General features: G+C 51.4%; 1 protein-coding gene across 3 annotated transcripts in view; it reads left to right on the top strand.

Moving 5' to 3' along the window:
• The window catches only part of STEAP3 (STEAP3 metalloreductase), a 51,380-nt gene that overhangs the window by 16,969 nt on the left and 16,114 nt on the right, over window positions 1–18,297 (top strand). For all 3 annotated transcript variants that reach the window (XM_027055946.2, XM_027055949.2, XM_027055948.2), the window contains exons 2-3: window positions 13,957–14,456; window positions 16,363–16,890. In XM_027055946.2, the coding sequence (XP_026911747.1) occupies window positions 13,957–14,456; window positions 16,363–16,890 (1,028 nt within the window). The remainder of the gene's footprint in view (window positions 1–13,956; window positions 14,457–16,362; window positions 16,891–18,297) is intronic.

The raw sequence follows: 18,297 nt of genomic DNA, 5'->3' as shown, positions 1-18,297 counted from the left end.
CCCCTTTCCGCTGGAAGGACCCAGCTCTGGGCGGGTCAGGGGATTGGAGCACATGCACCTGCCTCCCATGGCTGAGAGGAGCATGGGGAGAGAGCACTGATACCAGGGGTCCCAGGGGACAGGGAGGACTTAGGGGAGGAGGCAGGCTAAGGGCTGGGCCTGACTTTAACAACCCAGGAAAAAAGCCACATCTGGAGTGGTTCACCCTTTATGCAGCCCCTTTTATGCTCATCTTCTGAAGTGGTCTTCAAAGTGTGGTCCTGGGAGCATCCGCAGCAGAAATTCTGGGGATGGAGCCCAGCAGTATGTTTTGTGTTGTTTTTTAATTTTTTTTAATGTTTTATTATTTATTTTTGAAAGTGAGAGAGACAGAACACGAATGCAGAAGGGACAGAGAGAGAGAGAGGGAGACACAGAATCCGAGGCAGGCTCCAGGCTCCTAGCTGTCAGCAACAGAGCCAGATGCGGGGCTCGAACTCACCAACCTTAGAGATCATGACCTGAGCCAAAATCGGACGCTCAACCGACTGAGCCCCCGCCAGGCTCCCCTCCCAGCGGTTTGTTTTAACAAGCCCTCCAGATGAGCCAGGTGCCGCTCGGGTGTGACCTCATTTTGCCTGGCCCTGGGCTAATTGCTGGGGTTACAGAAGTGAGTCTGACTCCATTCCCAACCCCGAGGAGCTGAGAGCCCGGGGAGAAGAGAGACGGGAAAGGGAGCACTACCGTCAGTGGGAAAGGGCTACTCTCAGGGGTGTGGAGGCAGAGAGGCAGCTTGTGCAGGTTTGATCCAGGAGCTGGGGATCCTGGTGAGGGAGGGTGGCTTGGGGACACCAGTGGCACAAGGACCGTCCCTTGCAGGGAGCTGGATGTTGGACTAGCAGTCCCCAGAGAGCTCAAGGGGCCAGTCCCAAACCACACTGGTGCCTCACTCCTGACCACCAACGTCTCCCTGCTGTCCCCCTGTCCGTGTTCTTCTGCCCACTCTTCTTCCACTCCCTGAGCCCCAAAGAGCAGCCAGTCTCTCCCTGCGGTTTGCCTTGGTGCGAAATGTGTGCACAACCTCCAGGCCGTCATCTCAGGGCACATTTTTAGAAAATTACAGAGTAAATGTTTCCATTCAGCAGAGAACGCCACGTATTGATTTAGGTGCGTCTATTTCTGCTTGACACAGACAAAAGGTTTTTAAAAACCCTAGGTAGAGAGGAACAAAATGAAGAGTGAGCGAATTTAACAGGCTCACGTTGTGGCACTTCGCTTGTCCCCCATGAACTTTACTACAACTCATTCAAGTGGGTACCATGTGCAGATGAGGAAACTGAGGCTCAGGTAACGTGACTCGTCGAGGCCGCCTAGCTAATCAGTGGCAGGGGCTGAAATATGACCCCAGCCGCCTCCACGCCGGTGTTCTTGCTGGCCTATCTTGCAGTTTACTACAGTGACTGATTCTGAGTAAATCGGGAACACCCAGATGTTTCCCTGAACCGACGATCTAATGGCTGCACCCAGGGGAGCCAGCCTAGCCGGGCTGGACAAGCTCCCAGTGACCACGATGGCTCTCGGGGGCTGATCCTCTGCCTAATTAAGGAGGGGCTGAGTCTGGGGGAACGGATGAGACCTCGTGCTAGGAGATTAGCAGCTCTGTGCTAGTTTCCAGCTGTGTGCCCTTCTATAAACCCTCTGTCGTTTGGCAGAGTAGCAGGTGATGCTCCCCTGCCCCTCTCATTGGAGCACATCTGCCTTGCTCGTTGACCCATCCTGGGGGCCAGAAGGGTGGGCCTCGTACCTCAGCACCCTCCTTGCACGCCACGCACTGTGACCCTGACTGGCCGTCTGCTTGCATGGCACGGAGTGCAGAGAACCAGCTGCGTGAGCGGAAGCCACTCGGAAGCTAAGTGGACTAGCCCATGGTGCCATCTCCCCCACAACAATAATTAATAGCGCTGACTACATAAGCCTCACTTTTCTAGAGGCCGTGGGGCTTAGGAACTCAGATATGTGGGAAACAACTAGGGAATAACTTAGAGCCGCCGATGCCAATGTCACAGAATCCACGCATTGAGTTCATGAGAAGCCCTTGGACTCTCACCCAAGGCAAGTGTACTCTTGGTTCACGCACCTCAGTAACAGGCTGTGCTATCTCCACTTCTTTTTTTGTGTATGTATTTTAAAGTTAGTTATTTTGAGAGAGAGGGAGACAGAATCCCAAGCAGGAACCCCACTGTCAGTGCAGAGCCCGGGGTGGGGCTCGAACCCACAAACCTTGAGATTGTGGCCTGAGTTGAAACCAAGAGTCAGACGCTCAACCGACCAAGCCACCCAGGTGCCCCTCAATTTCTCTCTCTCTTTTTTTTTTATTACGACATAATTGAGCTGCAATTCACATACCATACAACTCACCCATTTAAAGTATACAACCCAGTGGTTTTTGATATATTCTCAGAGCTGTATAACTTTCGCCACCATCCATTTTAGAATAGTTGCATCACTGGGGCGCCCGGGTGGCTCAGTTGGTTAATCTGCTCTTGATTTCAGCTCAGATCATGATCTCCCGATTCGTTGAGTTTGAGCTCCGCATTGGCTCCACGCTGACCATGCAAAGCCTGCCTGGGATTCTCTCTCTCTCTCTCTCAAGTATAAATAAATAAATTTTAAGAAGAGAATAGTTTCAGGGCACCTGTGTGGCTCAGTCGGTTAAGCGTCCGACTTCGGCTCACGTCGTGATCTCGCGGTTTGTGAGTTCAAGCCCCGCGTGGGGCTCTGTGCTGGGCTCAGAGCCTGGAGCCTGCTTCGAATTCTGTGTCTCCCTCTCTCTCTGCCCCTCCCCCCTCACGCTGTGTCCCTGTCTCTCAAAAATGAATAAATGTTAAAAATAGAATAGTTTTATCACTTGAAAAAGAAACCCTGTACCGATGAGCAGTCCCTTAACATTTCTCCCACCCCCCACCCCAGCCCTTTTCCTGGCAACCATTAATCCACTTTCTGTCTTTATGGACTTGCCCAGTCTAGACATTTCACATAAGTGGAGAGTCATACGAGCGGCCTTTTTGTGACTGGCCGCTTTCATTTAACACAGCGTTTCCAAGATCCAGCGTGTTGTAGCCTGTATCAGGACTTTACTGCTTTTTGTTGCTGAATAATACTCCATCGTGTGGATAGACTACGTTTTATTTATCCTGCCACCAGTTGATGGACGTTGGGTTGTTTCATCATTTGGGGTATTGTGAGTACCAGGAATCTTGGCGAACACATTTTTGTGGGTTTTCACTTCTCCCGGGTATACACCTAGGAGTGGAATCGCATCCACATTTTATATTCTTGTTACGTCAACACTGGAGGTGGTTTCTAGAACTTCGAGGTCCTCACCAACGCTTACTCTCTCCGTCTTGTTTTTTGACTAAGCCGTCCGGGTGGGTGTATGGTGGCGTCGCGTGGGTTTTTTGTTTGTTTGTTTTCTAATGTTTGTTTATTTTTGAGAGAGAGCGCGCAAGCAGGGGAGGGGCAGAAAGAGAGGGAGACACAGAATCTGAAGCAGGTTCCAGGCTCTGAGCTGTCAGCACAGAGCCCGACGCGGGGCTCGAACCGCAAGATCATGACCTGAGCCGAAGTCGGACGCTTAACCGACTGAGCCACCCAGGCGCCCCAAAGGGTTTTAATTTGTGTTTCCCTGGGAGCTAATGACGTTCAGCATCTTTTTGTGTTCCTCATGATGATTTGTCAGCACAAATGATAACATTTTAAATGTGTTTAACTTATAAGTAAAAAGCGGTGATAGGAATGCGTCCCAAATTTAATTTTACTGACCAGATAACATTTAAACCAAGTTTGAAGATAACTGTGGGCCGCTTGAGGGCGAGAGCTGTGCCATACATAGTCCTCTCTCGTGCCCAGGGCCAGCCAGGGCCAGAAATGTTAGCTCAAGCCCACCTCTGCACAGGAAGGGGTGGAAGGCACCCCGCCTCCATCCAGCTGCAAGGGTGTCTCAGCCAGCCTCCCCACCCCCCACCACATCTGACGCCACCCTGACCCCTTTGTGGCCGTGGACTGCTGCCCTAGCCACCTGAAAGGTTGGTTGCTGGCCACCCAGAAAAAGCTGTAGGGTTGGCTGCCCGCGTCATGACTGGCTACCATTAGTGACCTGCCTGACAGTGGGCAGGAGGGGGCAGGGGAGCCCGCATGGCTCCCAGCCACAAATACAGCCCAGTCATGACCTTGCCGGGAAGTGGGAGGAACCAGGCAAGCCTGGGCAAACACCCAGAGTGTTTGGGACCCGTGGTTTGTGCCAGTTCCCGCACAGCTGAGCCTCAGTGCCCTTTTGTGTTTTGTCCGCAGCTCGATCCGGGGGTGGGGGTGGGGGGGCAGGTGGGCAGGCCTGTGTGCCACCTGGGGGGCCCCAGCCTGCCACCCCCACTCCAGCTGTAATTTGATCCCCTCCCTCCTCCCTCCTCCCTCCTCCCTCCTCCAGATCTGTAAATAGAACAACCCAGGAGCCAGGACCCAGCCAGGATTAGTCACTCACTCTCTTACCTTTGGGCCACATGGACAGGCAGCAGGGGCTGCGCTGGACCCCTGGGGCCTCTAGGCCTGCTGCCACCTGACCTACCTTGGCCGGCCTTCACGCCTGCAGCAGACTTTGTGCTGGGCACCGGGAGGGCAGAGTGCCGAGAGGCGACCACAGCCCACGAAGCACCTCAGAGAACAGTCCATACACAAGCCCACGTGCACACATGCACATGCGAGCACACGCATCGGCCAGAAAAGCTGACTCCGAGGGGCACCTGGGTGGCTCAGTCAGTTAAGGGTTTGACTTCGCCTCAGGTCACGACCTCAGGGGTTCGGGCGGTCAAGTCCTGCGTCCGGGGTCTGTGCTGTCAGCAGCTCTCCCCCTCTCTCTGCCCCTCCCTCTCTCTCAAAAATAAACAAACACTGTAAAGAAGAAGAGAAAAGAAAAGCTGGCTCCCAGCCCTCGCATGTATTAACTCATCCTCACAGCATCCCTTGGAGAAAAGTACAGTTAGCACCCCCATTTAAAGGAGGGGGACTGAGGCCCAAAGGCACTCTGCTAGGAAATGATGCAGGGTCCTGATGTGACCCCAGCACCATCAGACCTGTAGAGGAAGGAGCTGTCCCGGGATGAGAGGCTTCACAAGGCAGGGTGACAACCCCGCATTTTCCTGTCCCGGGGACTGAATCTCGGTGGCAAGAAGCACTCAGGGGAGCCGTGTTTGGTTTCTATTCGGCCTATGACTGAAAGCAGGCCCCTTAGGACGTGAAGTCTGAGGCCTTTAATAGGCCGGGATGTAGGCTGCGGGGCTGGGCGCGGCAGCTCGGTTAGAGAAGCCAACCTGAGAGGCTCCGCGACGCTCCGATGTCCCACGGCCAGTTCCAGGCACATCTGGGACCACCCCGAGTCCCCCTGCCTGGGCTTCCCTTCTGCTGCTGCTGGCCTCCCGGAAAGGAAGCAAATACCAAGTCAGGTTCTGGGCCGTGAGCCTCGAGCGCCAGCCCCAAATACACCCTCCCCACCTGAGGATGCTAAATCTGGGGTTCAGTGTGGACAGGATTCAAAGACGAGGTGTTGCCAATTCTCCCCCGTTTGTGTTGGTTCCGTGGGCTGCAAGGCCAGAGAAACCATGTGGGGCTCCTCGGGGGCCAGCAGATGCCCTCCCTGGCTTCCATCTGGAAGTGGTGTCTGTTCCCGGGCTCCATCCGCTGGTCCTCTGTGTCCAGGCAGGCGTGGACACATCTCATGTGTCCCCTACCGCACACATGCACGCGCACACGATTGTAAACAGTCTGAGAGCGGGGACCGCGTCTTTCTCATCGTTTCTCCTCTGAAGGGTGTTCAGCACCTGGTAGTTACTCCAGCGATGGGAGGGAGGCAGGGAGAGAGCAAAGGGGACTCTTCTGTCCGGGAAGGACCTACCTGGGACCCTCCAAATTGCTAGCAGATGATCTGGAGGCTTCAGGATGGTTACCCACCCCCCCCCATAAGGGCCACCCCCCCCCCCCTCACCCAGGGCTGGTGTCCCTAGGTGGCTGGTGCAGTGACTGGGGAAGGTCCCCGTGTATCTGACTGACACAGGGAACATGGGTGTCCCCGTGGAGCGGCTTACATTCACCTCCCCCATGCTGGCCCTGGAGCCTGAGGCCTCCGGGCTGTCCTGATTCTCCCCCCTTGCCCAGGGCTGCAGAGGTGTTGGCAGGGTCTTCTCAATCCTTCTTTTGCCTCGCCCCTGCTGCTGGTGCAGTGCCGGCACCGGTATTTGCTTAGGACTACTGACCGACACCCACCGAGTGCCAGCTGTTCTAAGTGCCTTACGTATATTGACTTACTTATTCCCACAACCTCCCCTTAAGGCAGGTGCTGTGATTCTCTCCCTTGTGCAGCTGGGGAGACCGAGGCACTCACAGGCCCAAGGCCATGGCTAGTGAGTGACAGAATTAGAACCAGGCAGAGTTGGGTGCCGAAGGTGGCCTTCAGCAGACATGCAACTCCGGGCCTGCGCTCTGGGGAGCATCATGATGGAGCCCCACTTGCATCTACAAAGGGTAGCACATCGCTGTTTGGAAAAATATCCTTGTTCCTAGAACCAGGCAGAAAACTCTCTCCGATTTTGCGGGGAGGGACCGCGCCCATCAGAGTGTGCAAATGAGTCCCACGTGAGCTGAAGGAGGGGCGGGGTCCTGGCTGCAACGCATGTCCCCTTCGACCCCACCCCCTCTTCTCAGCCACAGGGTCCCAGCTCTGCCGTTCACTGGGGTAGCTCTGGGCGGGCCCTCTGTCTGGGCAGTAAGACTCGGGGGAAGCTTGGGGAAGCTTAGCTGCAGAGGCCGACAGACCTGTGCTCCCTTCTACTTTCCCCGTTACCCTCTGTGCCGCCTGGAGCACGTTCCTCGACCTCTCTGAGCCTCAGTTCCCTCCTCTTCCAGTTGGGAATTCTTTTAAAATTTTTTTTTTCAATGTTTATTTATTTTTGAGACAGAGAGACAGAGCTTGAATGGGGGAGGGGCAGAGAGAGAGGGAGACACAGAATCGGAAACAGGCTCCAGGCTCCGAGCCATCAGCCCAGAGCCTGATGCGGGGCTCGAACTCCCGGACCGCGAGATCGTGACCTGGCTGAAGTCGGACGCTTAACCGACCGCGCCACCCAGGCACCCCCCAGTTGGGAATTCTAACCGCACCTACTTCCTGGGGTTCTGTGAGGCCTAGGTGACTGTCACTGTGGAAAGCCTTAGAGAAGTGTCCGGCACGTGGTAGGTACCCCGTAAATAGGAGTTGCTGCTGCCACCTTATCAAATGTCCTGGTCACAGTTTTCAAAGCCTTTTAAGATTGCATTATCTGCAATCTCAGAGCAGAGAGGGTGACCTGCATTTACAAAGGTCGAAGCTGGGGCCCAGAGAGGCACAAGGGCTTGTCCGAGGACACACAGCTAGTCCACGGTAGAGCCGAGGCACAGCCCCCTGGTCCCCCTGCCTCCCCTTTGCATGAGACCTTGAACCCACCATACACACACACACATGCCTCACCCAGGACACTGCTGTGGAAAATGGGAAGATGGGGTTAAAAGCCATCCCCACTGCTCCACTGGTTTGGCAGTGGCTTTTAGCCCTTGGCCCGAGGATTCGCATGGAACCACAGGCCGGTGAAGCCTCCGAACTTCTGCTTAGAATCATGCTCTTACATACACAAAATAACATAGGGTTACAAAGGAGACCAATTATAGTGAAACCCAGCTCCCAAAATATGTGTTTAAATGTGCAAAAGTACTATGCATGCTTCTTTATGAGTACACTAAATAACAACCTCTGGTGGCAGTCTGATATTATAATGCTATTTTTTTCTCCCACCCCTATTGAGGTATGATGGACAAAACTGTATATATTCAAGGTGTACGATGTGATGTTTTGCTATCCACAGATGCTGACGTGATTACCACAGTCAAGGTCATTAACATAGCCACCACTTTATATAATTACCGTTTTTTTGTGTGCATTGGGAACACTGGAGGGCCCCCTCAGCAAATTTCAAGTATATAATACCGCATATATATGGTATATACGTATATACAGTTATATGACTATGGTATGTGACCATATACAGTATATACATATATACGGTTATACGACTATACATTAGTCACCATGTTAGACATTAGATCCCTCAAATTTGTTCATTTTATAACTGAGAATGAATGCCGTTTGACCCACAACTCCCCACTTCCCCACCTCCCAGTCTCTGGTGACCTTTCTACTTTCTGCTGCTAAGTTTGGCTTTTTTGGATTCTACATATAAATGAGATCTTGCAGCATTTGTCCTTCTGTGTTGACTTACTTCAGGTAGCGTTAATGCCCTCCAGGCTCATCCATGTTGACACAAATGTCAGGGTTTCCTTCTTTGTTGAGGTTGAATAATATTCCATTGCGTATCTATACCATATTTCCTTTATCCATTCATCATCAGTGGACTCTTAGGTTGTTTCCGTATCTTGTCTACTGTTAATAGTGATGCCATAAACACGGGGTGCAGATATCTCTTTGAGATAGTGATTCTGTTTCCTTTGGATAAATACCCAGAAGATGGATTGCTGGATCATATGGTATTTCTATTTCTAATATTTTGAGGCGCCTCTATGCTCTTTTCTATAATAGCTGCACCAATTTACGTTCCCACCAACAGTGCACAAGGGTTCCCTTCTCTGTACATCCTCATAAACATTGATTATCTTTTGACTTTTTGATAAGAGTCATTGTAACAGGTTTGAGGAGATGTGTCATTGTGATTTAGATTTACATTCCCTGATGATTAGTGATGTTGAACATCTTTTCCTATAGTCAGCCATCTGTATGCCATCTTTAGAAAAATGTCTATTCAGGTTCTTTGCCCATTTTTTAATTGAATTATTTGTCAGGGGAGGTTGTCTTGTTTTGTTTACTATTTTTTTTAAATGATTATTTTTGAGAAAGAGAGAGAGAGTGCAAGCAGAGGAGGGGCGAGAGGGGGAGACACAGAATCCCAAGCAGGCTTCAGGCTCTAAGCAGTCAGCACAGAGCCCAATGGGGGGCTCGAACCGTGAGGTCATGACCTGAGCCAAAGTCAGATGCTTAACCAACTGGGGCACCCAGGAGCCCCTGTTTTGTTTACTACTGAGTCGTATGAGTTCTTACATATTTTGGAAATTACTCCTATGTTGGATAGATGGTTTAGAAATATTTTATCCTATTCCATAGGTTGCCTTTTCATTTTGTTTCCTTTGCTGTGCAAAGGCTTTTTAGTTTGATGTCATCCCACTTATTTGTCTTTTGTTGCCTGTGCCTTTGGTATTAAGTCAAAAACCAAAACAAAATAAAATCATTGCCAAGACATATGTCAAGGAGCCTTTTCCCATGTTTCCTTCTAGAAGTTATACAGTTCAGGTTTTACATCCTTTTTGAGTAAGTCCTTAATCCATTTTAGGTTGGTTTCTGTGTATGGTGTGAGGTAAGGGTCTAGTTTCATTCTTTTGCATGCGTATATCCAGTTTTCCTAGCACCATTTATTGAAGAGACTGTCCTTTCCCCATTGAGTATTCTTGGCACCTCGGTTGAAGATTAGTTGACCTTATATGCATGGGTTTATTTCAGGACTCTATTTCATTCCATTGATCTATGTGTCTTTTTATGCCAGTATTACACTGTTTTGATTGCTATAGCTTTGTAATGTAATTTGAAGTCAGGAAGTGTGATGCCTCCAGCTTTGTCCTTCTTGCTCAAGGTTGCTTTAGCTATTGGGGTCTTCGGCAGTTCCATACAAATCTTAGGATTGTTTTTCATATATCTGTGAAAAATGCCATTGGAATTTTGATAGTGATTGCTTTAAGTCTATGGATCACTTTGGGTACTATGGACATTTTAACAACATTAATTCTTTCAATCCATGAACATAGGCTATCTTTCTGTTTATTTGTGTGTTGAATTTCTTTCGTCCTTGTTTCAGAGTTTTCTATATACAGATCTTTCACCTTTTGATAAAATTTATTCCTAAGTATTTTATTCTTTTCGATGGTATTGTAAATGGAATTGTTTCCCTAATTTCTTTTTCAGCTAGCTCATTGTTAGCACTTAGAAACATAACTTGGGCGCCTGGTGGCTCAGTCGGTTAAGTGCCTGACTCAATTTCAGCCCAGGTCATGATCTCACCATTGGTGAGATCGAGCTGTGCTTCCAGCTTTGTGCTGACAGCATGGAGTCTGCTTGGGATTCTCTCTCCCTCTCTCTCTGGCCCTCCCCACTTGTCTCCCTCTCAAAATAAATAAATAAACTAATAAAAGAAACACAACTGATTTTTGTAAGTTGATTTTGTATCCAGCAGCTTTACAGAATTAGTTTCTTAGTTTTAACAGGATTTTTTTATGGAGTCTTTAGAGTTTTCTATATGTAGGATCATGTGATCTGCAAACAGAGACAAATTTTACTTCTTCCTTTCCAATATGGATGCTTTTTCTGTATTTTTCTTGCCTAACTTCTCTGGGTAAGATATCTCGTACTATGTTAAATAGAAGTGGCAAGAGGGGCATCCTTCCTGTTCCTGATCTTAGAGGAAAAGCCTTCAGCTTCTCACTATTGAGTATGATGTTGGGTATGGGGTTGTCATATATAATTTTTATTATGTGGAGGAATACTCCTTCAATACCAATATTTTTGAGAGTTTTTATCATAAAAGGATGTTTACTTTTGTCAAATGCTTTTTTTCGCATCTATTGATATGACCACATGGTTTTTATCCTTCATTCTGTTAATGGGTATCACATTTTATTTATTGGTTTGTGCATGTTGAACTATCTTTGCGTCCCAGGAATGAATCTCATTCGATGGTGGTATAGGATCATCTTTTTTTTTTAATGTTTATTTATTTTTGAGACAGAGAGAGACAGAGCATGAACGGGGGAGGGTCAGAGAGAGAGGGAGACACAGAATCTGAAACAGGCTCCAGGCTCTGAGCCGTCAGCACAGAGCCCGACGCGGGGCTCGAACTCACAGATCGCGAGATCATGACCTGAGCTGAAGTCAGATGCTTAACCGACGGAGCCACCCAGGCGTCCCAAGTATAGGATCATCTTAATGTGCTGTTAAATTTAGTTGGGTAGTAGTTTGTCGAGGATTTTTTCGTCTGTGTTCATCAAGGATATCAGCCTGTAATTTTCTTTTCTTATAGTGTGCTTACCTGGCTTTGGTACCAGGGTAACACAAGCCTCATAAAATGAACCCAGAATAGTTGGAGAAGGGTAAGCATTAAATCTTGAAATGCTTGGTGGAATTCACCAGGGAAGCCAGCCAGTCCTGGGCTTTTCTTATTGGGTGATTTTTTGTTTTGTTTTGTTTTGTTTTTTCACTGATTCAGTCACCTTACTCATTATTGGCTTGTTCAGACTTTCTATTGCTTCATGATTCAGTCTTGGTGAATTGTAAGTTTTTAGGAATGTATTCATTTCCTTTGGGTTGTCCGATTTGTTGTCATATAATTGTTCATAATATGGTCTCTTATGATCTTTGGTATTTCTGTGGTATCGGTTGCAATTTTTTTTTTTTTATTTGGAGTCTTCTTTTTTCTTTTTTTTTCTTTTTCTTTATTTTTATTTTTATTTTCTGAGAGAGAGACAGAGTGCAAGTGGGAGAGGGGCAGAGAGAGAGGGAGACACAGGATCCGAAGCAGGCTCCAGGCTCTGAGCCGTCAGCACAGAGCCCGACACGGGGCTCGAACTCGGGAACCTCAAGATCACCCATGACCTGAGCCGAAGTCGGACACTCACCCGACTGAGCCACCCAGGCGCCCCTCTTATTCTTTCTTAGTGTAGCTAAAATTTGGTCAATTTTGTTTGTCTTTTGAAAAAAAAAAAACCAGGTCTTAGTTTTGTTGATCTTGTCTATTCTTTTTCTAGCCTCTATTTTATTTGTTTCTACTCTGAATTTTATTATTTACTTCTCCCTGCTAGAACTTTGGACTTTCTTACTCTTTTTCCAGTTCTTTGAGGTGTAAAGGTAGGTTGTTTGAGAACTTTCTTTTTTCATAAGGTGGCATCAAGCTACAAACATCCCTCTTAGAACTGCTTTCGCTGCATCCCATAAGTTGGGTGTGCTGAGCTTCCATTTTAATCTGTTTCAAGATTTTTTTGGATTTCCCTTTTGATTTCTTCTCATCGGTTGTTCAGGAATGCATTGCTTCGTTTCCACTTATTTGTGAATCTTCCAGTTTTCCAGTTACATGCCATTGTGGGCAGAAAAGAAACAGGGGCGCCCGGGTGGCTCCGTAGGTTGAGCGTCTGCCTTCGGCTCAGGTCACGATCTCACGGTTCACGGATTCGAGCCCCGCGTCCAGCTCTGTGCTGACAGCTCGGAGCCTGGAGCCTGCTTGGGATTCCGTGTCTTTCTCTCTCTCTGTGCCCCTCCCCACTCTCTCTCTCTCAAAAATAAGTAAACATTAAAAACATACAGAAAAGATGCTTTATATGATTTAAATCTTCTTAAATTTGTAGGACTTGTTTTATGACTTAACATATGATCCATCCTGGAGGATATTCTGTGGATACGTGAAGAAAACTTGTATTGCTGTTGGATGGGACGCTCTGTGTGGTCTGTTGGGTTTATTTGGTCTGAAGTATAGTTCAAGTCCAGTTTCTGTACTGATTTTCTGTCTGCATCCATTGTTGAAAGCAGGATAGCGCAGTCCCCTGTCGTTATTGTATTGCCGTCTGTTTCTCCCTTCACATCTGTTAATATTTGCTTTATATGTTTAGGAGCTCATAGGTACTATGATTTTAAGTTAGTGAAAAGCTTAAATAGTATTTGAAGAACTCTTTCACAATTAAACTTGGGATATGACACTGGCCAGTACTGGTGACAACCTCACAGGTCCTGCTAATACTATTGTGTTTTGCTATGAACATTCATACTTGAGGGAAATTGCAAATTTCAGTTAGAAGTCGGTGACAGGGGAAGCTAGGTGGCTCAGTCAGGTAAGCATCTGACTCTTAACTTTGGCTCGGGTCACCATCTCATGGTTCTTGGGATCGAGCCCCGCATTGGGCTCCACGCTGACACCACGGAGCCCGCTTGGAATTCTCTCTGCTCTCTCTCTCTGCCCCTCCCCTGCTCGCACACTCATGCTTTCTCTCACAATAAATAAACGTAAAAAAAAAAAAAAAAAAAGTTGGTGACAATGACAGCAGAATGTTCCCTTACCCAAGTTTACTAGAAGCTTCTGGCCCAAGTCCGGGTTTTCCCCCATGTTCTCTCATATGTCAGGCTCAGTAAAGGAGATCTCAGGGCCCCACTCACTGTCATGTCTCACTCCAGTTCTACCCCCTGAGAGAAGGATTTCAGTGTTCGCTCATTCATTCAGCAAATATTGAGCACCATCTCTGTACTAGGCTGTGTGACCAATGGGGAGACCCAAAGTCAAATAAGATGAGGTCCCCCTGCCTTCAAGCTGCTCATCCTCTACTCAAGGAAGAGCACAGAGGCGCCTTCCCAGAATGCAAAATGTAAACAAGCATAAGAACACGTCGCCCTTCCTGGTAATCAGGGAACACCCAGCGGTGGTGAGATGGGGGTCCCTTCTGGGCGGTAATCGTCACATCCTCCTTTGAAAAGAAGGATGGCACTGTGTGGCACCCCTCATGGAAATTCTATATGCTTCTCTCGCAGCACGCTTGCAGATTTGTCCCAAGGAAACAGTTCAGGACGAAGACCAAAAGGTGGAGGGCAGAGGTCCTCCCCTTTCTTCCTGAGTTTGGGCCCTCCCTGGGAAGGCGCTAGGTCTCACCCAGCTTGTCCCTCTGTGCTGGTACATGTTAACACTCCTGAAGGGCTGTTGGGGATTATTTGACCACCATGTGGTTACAGTGGACAAGAAAGAGGAAGGTGCTACGAAAGATGGTCATCGGAGCTCTCCGCTGACCAAGTTCTGTTTTTCTTTCCAGCCACCAAGATGTCAGGAGAGATGGACAAGCCGCTGATCAGCCGCCACCTGCTGGACAGTGATGGGAGCCTTGCTGAGGTCCCCAGTGAGGCCCCCAAGGTGGGGATCCTGGGCAGCGGAGACTTCGCCCGCTCCCTGGCCGCACGCCTGGTGAGCTCCGGCTTCAGCGTGGTGGTGGGAAGCCGCAACCCCAAACGCACGGCCGGGCTTTTCCCCTCGGCCGCACAAGTGACTTTTCAGGCGGATGCAGTGGAGTCCCCTGATGTCATCTTTGTGGCCATGTTCCGGGAGCACTACTCCTCACTGTGCGGTCTCAGTGACCAGCTGGCTGGCAAGATCCTCGTGGATGTGAGCAACCCCACAGAGCAGGAGCACCTTCGGCACCATGAGTCCAATGCTGAGTACCTGGCTTCCCTCTTCCCCACCTGCACGGTGGTCAAGGCCTTCAACGTCATCTCTGCCTGGACCCTGCAGTCCGGCCCGAGGGATGGGAACAGGCAGGTGAGTGCCAGGGAAATACCTACCATCATCACAATAAATATAAGTGGCTAACATTTGTTGAGGGCCCTCGGTATGCCAGGCTCTTTACGCACATTATCTCAGCGCGCCTCCCGTCGCTGCAAAGTTCCATTTTACAGAGCGGGAAACTGAGGCTCACGAATGTCAATGAACTTGCTTACACCAAGTCCCACAGCTGGAGAGCTGGGTGTGAACCGAGTTCATATGGATCTGAAATCCATGTTCGTTCTTCTGTGACAACTTGATTTCCCAGTGGGCCAAGAGGAAGAGGTTGATGGCTTTCTTTTGACTACTTGGAGTCGAGGAGAGGAGAGACTTTGCTCTGAGAGTGGACTTAGGAAAGTAACACATTTATGTGCCAGGTTCTGAGGAAGCAGGCAAGTCCCAAACTTCAGCTCTTTGATTCCAAGAGCTTCCAAGAACTGAGTCGGTTTCTCAGAATTGTCAATAGTAGGTTTTGTCTAGAGGTGGAAAATGGCTCCAGGAAATGGCCAAAGCTGCATACAGTTCTTGGCAGGAGGGGCTTTTGTGAAGATGAGGTGGTTTTATTTTTTTATTTTTTTAAATTTTTTTTTTCAACGTTTATTTATTTTTGGGACAGAGAGAGACAGAGCATGAATGGGGGAGGGTCAGAGAGGGAGGGAGACACAGAATCGGAAACAGGCTCCAGGCTCTGAGCCATCAGCCCAGAGCCCGACGCGGGGCTCGAACTCAAGAACCGCGAGATCGTGACCTGGCTGAAGTCGGACGCTTAACCGACTGCGCCACCCAGGCGCCCCGATGAGGTGGTTTTAAACACCAAGAGGCCACCTCCATTTTCCTGGAGGAAGGATGTCTGGCTCTAGTGTGAGAACCTCTACCAATTTGTCCAGCTCAGATGCCTCCTCTGCCCAGCTCTGTGCCAGCCTGTGGGAGAGCCCACAGGTGTCTCTCCACCCCCGACTGAAGCACCCTACCTACAGCCTGCGTCATGGGACTCCCACGTGTGGATAGGCAAGGGACAGCAGGTGAGGGCTGGGTGGCAGGGCCTGCAGGGAACAGAACTGGCAGCTGGCTAGGGTAGACTTCAAGGTCAGCTTTGGCTCGGTCCTGCTTCATGTTGTCAGGTTCAGGGAGCGGGGAGGACGTTCCAGGCTGAGGGGACAACCTGCAAAGGTACAGAGGTGAGAAATGATGCTCCTGGACCTTAGTTTCCTCACCTGAAAAATAGGGACGTGCTAACCTACAGGCTTGAGGGCTGCCTGTGTAAAGCCTGGCCCATAGTGGGGCTGAGACAGTGTTGGTGGAGCAGACCGACCATAATAGTGTCAGCAAGGCCACGGTGTTCAGAGATCTGAGGACACTAATGTGCTCACGGGGAGCTCATGGTGGGAAGCCGTGGGCGACGAGGCTGGGGCTGGCTCGTGGGCTGGCTGAGGGCCACAGGGGGCTGAGGGACACCATCGAAGGGGACACTGTGGACCGAGGGATGCAGCTGCAAGCACAGCTGCATGCTCTGGGCCACATGCAAAGCCCAAGTACTGGGTGACCCCCAGAGCAGGCCACCGTTCTCAAAGCACCCGTTCCAGGGACCCCTGGAGGGCTGCCTAGGGGGGTACGGTGCTTGCGGTTGCTGATGGCAATGAACCGGACGAAATGCTCACTGTCAGGTGAGCCCTGGGTCCTCTCTTTACGTAGGGGGCGTGCTGGAGCGGGGGAGCTGGGTGGCTATAGGGGGCCGAGGAAAGACCCTGGCCCGGGAGTCAGAGACACCTTCTGTGGTTCCCTGGCCTGGGTTCCCTCAGCCGCTTAGTGAGGAGTTTGGCCGAGACGCTCTCGGAGGCCCCGGCTGCCCCCGGGGCCCGTGACCCGATCTGATCCCCCGCCCCCCGCCCCCGCCTCCCCACAGGTGCCCATGTGCAGCGACCAGCCGGAAGCCAAGCGTACTGTCTCGGAGGTGGTACGGGCCATGGGCTTCATGCCCGTGGACATGGGGTCCCTGGCCTCGGCCCGGGAGGTGGAGGCCATGCCCCTGCGCCTCCTCCCAGGCTGGAAGGTGCCCGCCCTCCTGGCCCTGGGCCTCTTCACCTTCTTCTACGTCTACAACTTCATCCGCGACGTCCTGCAGCCCTACGTGCGGGACGGCAAGAGCAAGTTCTACAAGCTCCCCGTGTCCGTGGTCAACACGACGCTGCCGTGCGTGGCCTACGTGCTGCTGTCGCTGGTGTACCTGCCCGGCGTGCTGGCGGCCGCCCTGCAGCTGCGCCGGGGCACCAAGTACCGCCGCTTCCCCGACTGGCTGGACCACTGGCTGCAGCACCGCAAGCAGCTGGGCCTCCTCAGCTTCCTCTGCGCCGCCCTGCACGCTCTCTACAGCTTCTGCCTGCCCCTGGGCCGCGTTAACCGCTACGAGGTGGTCAACCTCGCCATCAAACAGGTACGGCGCCCGCCAGCTGCCCTCGGCCGGTTCTGGCCCGGCCGCGCGATGCCGAGGGTCGGGGAGAGTCCCAAAGCCCGCGGCCACAGCGCCAGGCGGGGGAGGCTGAGGAGAAAAGCCAGGCAGGGAGTAGAGTGGAGCACAGCTTTGAAGGTGGGCAGGGGAGGCCTTACCGAGAGGGGGGAGGTGACAGGCGAGCAGAGGCGAAAGGAGAGGGGAGTGGCCAGTGGCGGCTGGCCCAGGGGGTAGCGAGAACAGAGGCCCTCCCGTGGGCGAGCTTCCTGGCGCATTTGGGGAACCTGGGGGAGCCCAGCGCAGGCGGGGTGGGCCAGGCCTGAGATGTTGAAGCCAGACCAGGGAGGCCCCGACGGCCAAGGAAGGGCTTTGGCCTTAGACTCTGGGTGAAACCGGGAGCCGACGACGGGTTCTGGGTAGGGGAGGTGATCTGCCTGACGTTTTACCTGTCTCACTCACGGCCTGTTGTCCATGCGGCACGGAGAACCACTCTTAATAGAGGGGGTCAAAGGCAGGTGCTGAGAGACCCGTCGGGAGGCTGCACGGGAACCCAGACGGGAGTCCGTAGGGGCTTGGAGTGGGGTGGGAGCAGCCGGGGGCACGAAAGTACTGAGAGCATATTTTGAAGCCAGAGTACACAGAGTTTGGAAGCCTGTCGGTTTCAGGGTATGTGGGGTGGTCAGGGATGACGCCGGGGTTTTAGCCGGAGCATCTGGACTGATGCAGTTGCCGGTCAGCGGAGGTGAGGAAGGCTGCAGGAATAAGGTGTTTTGGGGGGCGGGAGGGGCGTGCTCAATTTCATTCATTTAGGAAACCCACGTGGTGCTTTTTTGCCAGAAGGATTCCCCCGGGGAATGGAGGGGCCCTCAGGCCAAGCCGGGTAGCAACACAGGCAGGGTCAGCTGGCACCCGTACCCACAGAAAAGGGCCCCCTGCTGCTCCCTCCTGGTTTACAAGCTCACAGGGCCTGGTTCTGAGTTCCAAGCTCAGGTCTGTAAAGCAACACCGCCTTTCTTTATTTTCCCCCATCTGCTCGATTCGACCTCCAGTCCCCCGCCCCCAGCCAGGGACACGGGTTCCTTCCCACCGTAGGCCACTCATCACTCAACGGAGTTTGGCCCGAGTGCCGGGGAGATACTTTTCATCTACCTTTCCTTCAGCCCAGGTGGCCCCTGAAGTTTCTGTTGCTGCTTGGGACGCAGGGATCTTACCAGGGCCGGGCCCTTCCCTGCCATGCGGCCACCTCCCCAGAGCAGGAGCTGGAGGCAAGGCTGGGCCACTTCCAGAGAACCACAGATCCCAGCTTTTATTCCTCTGGGGGCCCCTGCTTCCCTGCTGGCAGCTTCTCAGATGCCATGGTTCTTCCCCACCCACAGACACCTGGCATCATTG

The sequence above is a fragment of the Acinonyx jubatus genome, chromosome C1 (assembly GCF_027475565.1).
Source record: "Acinonyx jubatus isolate Ajub_Pintada_27869175 chromosome C1, VMU_Ajub_asm_v1.0, whole genome shotgun sequence".
Lineage (NCBI taxonomy): Eukaryota > Metazoa > Chordata > Mammalia > Carnivora > Felidae > Acinonyx > Acinonyx jubatus.
Note: the sequence above shows the minus strand (reverse complement) of the source record. Positions and strands in the feature narration are given on the sequence as shown.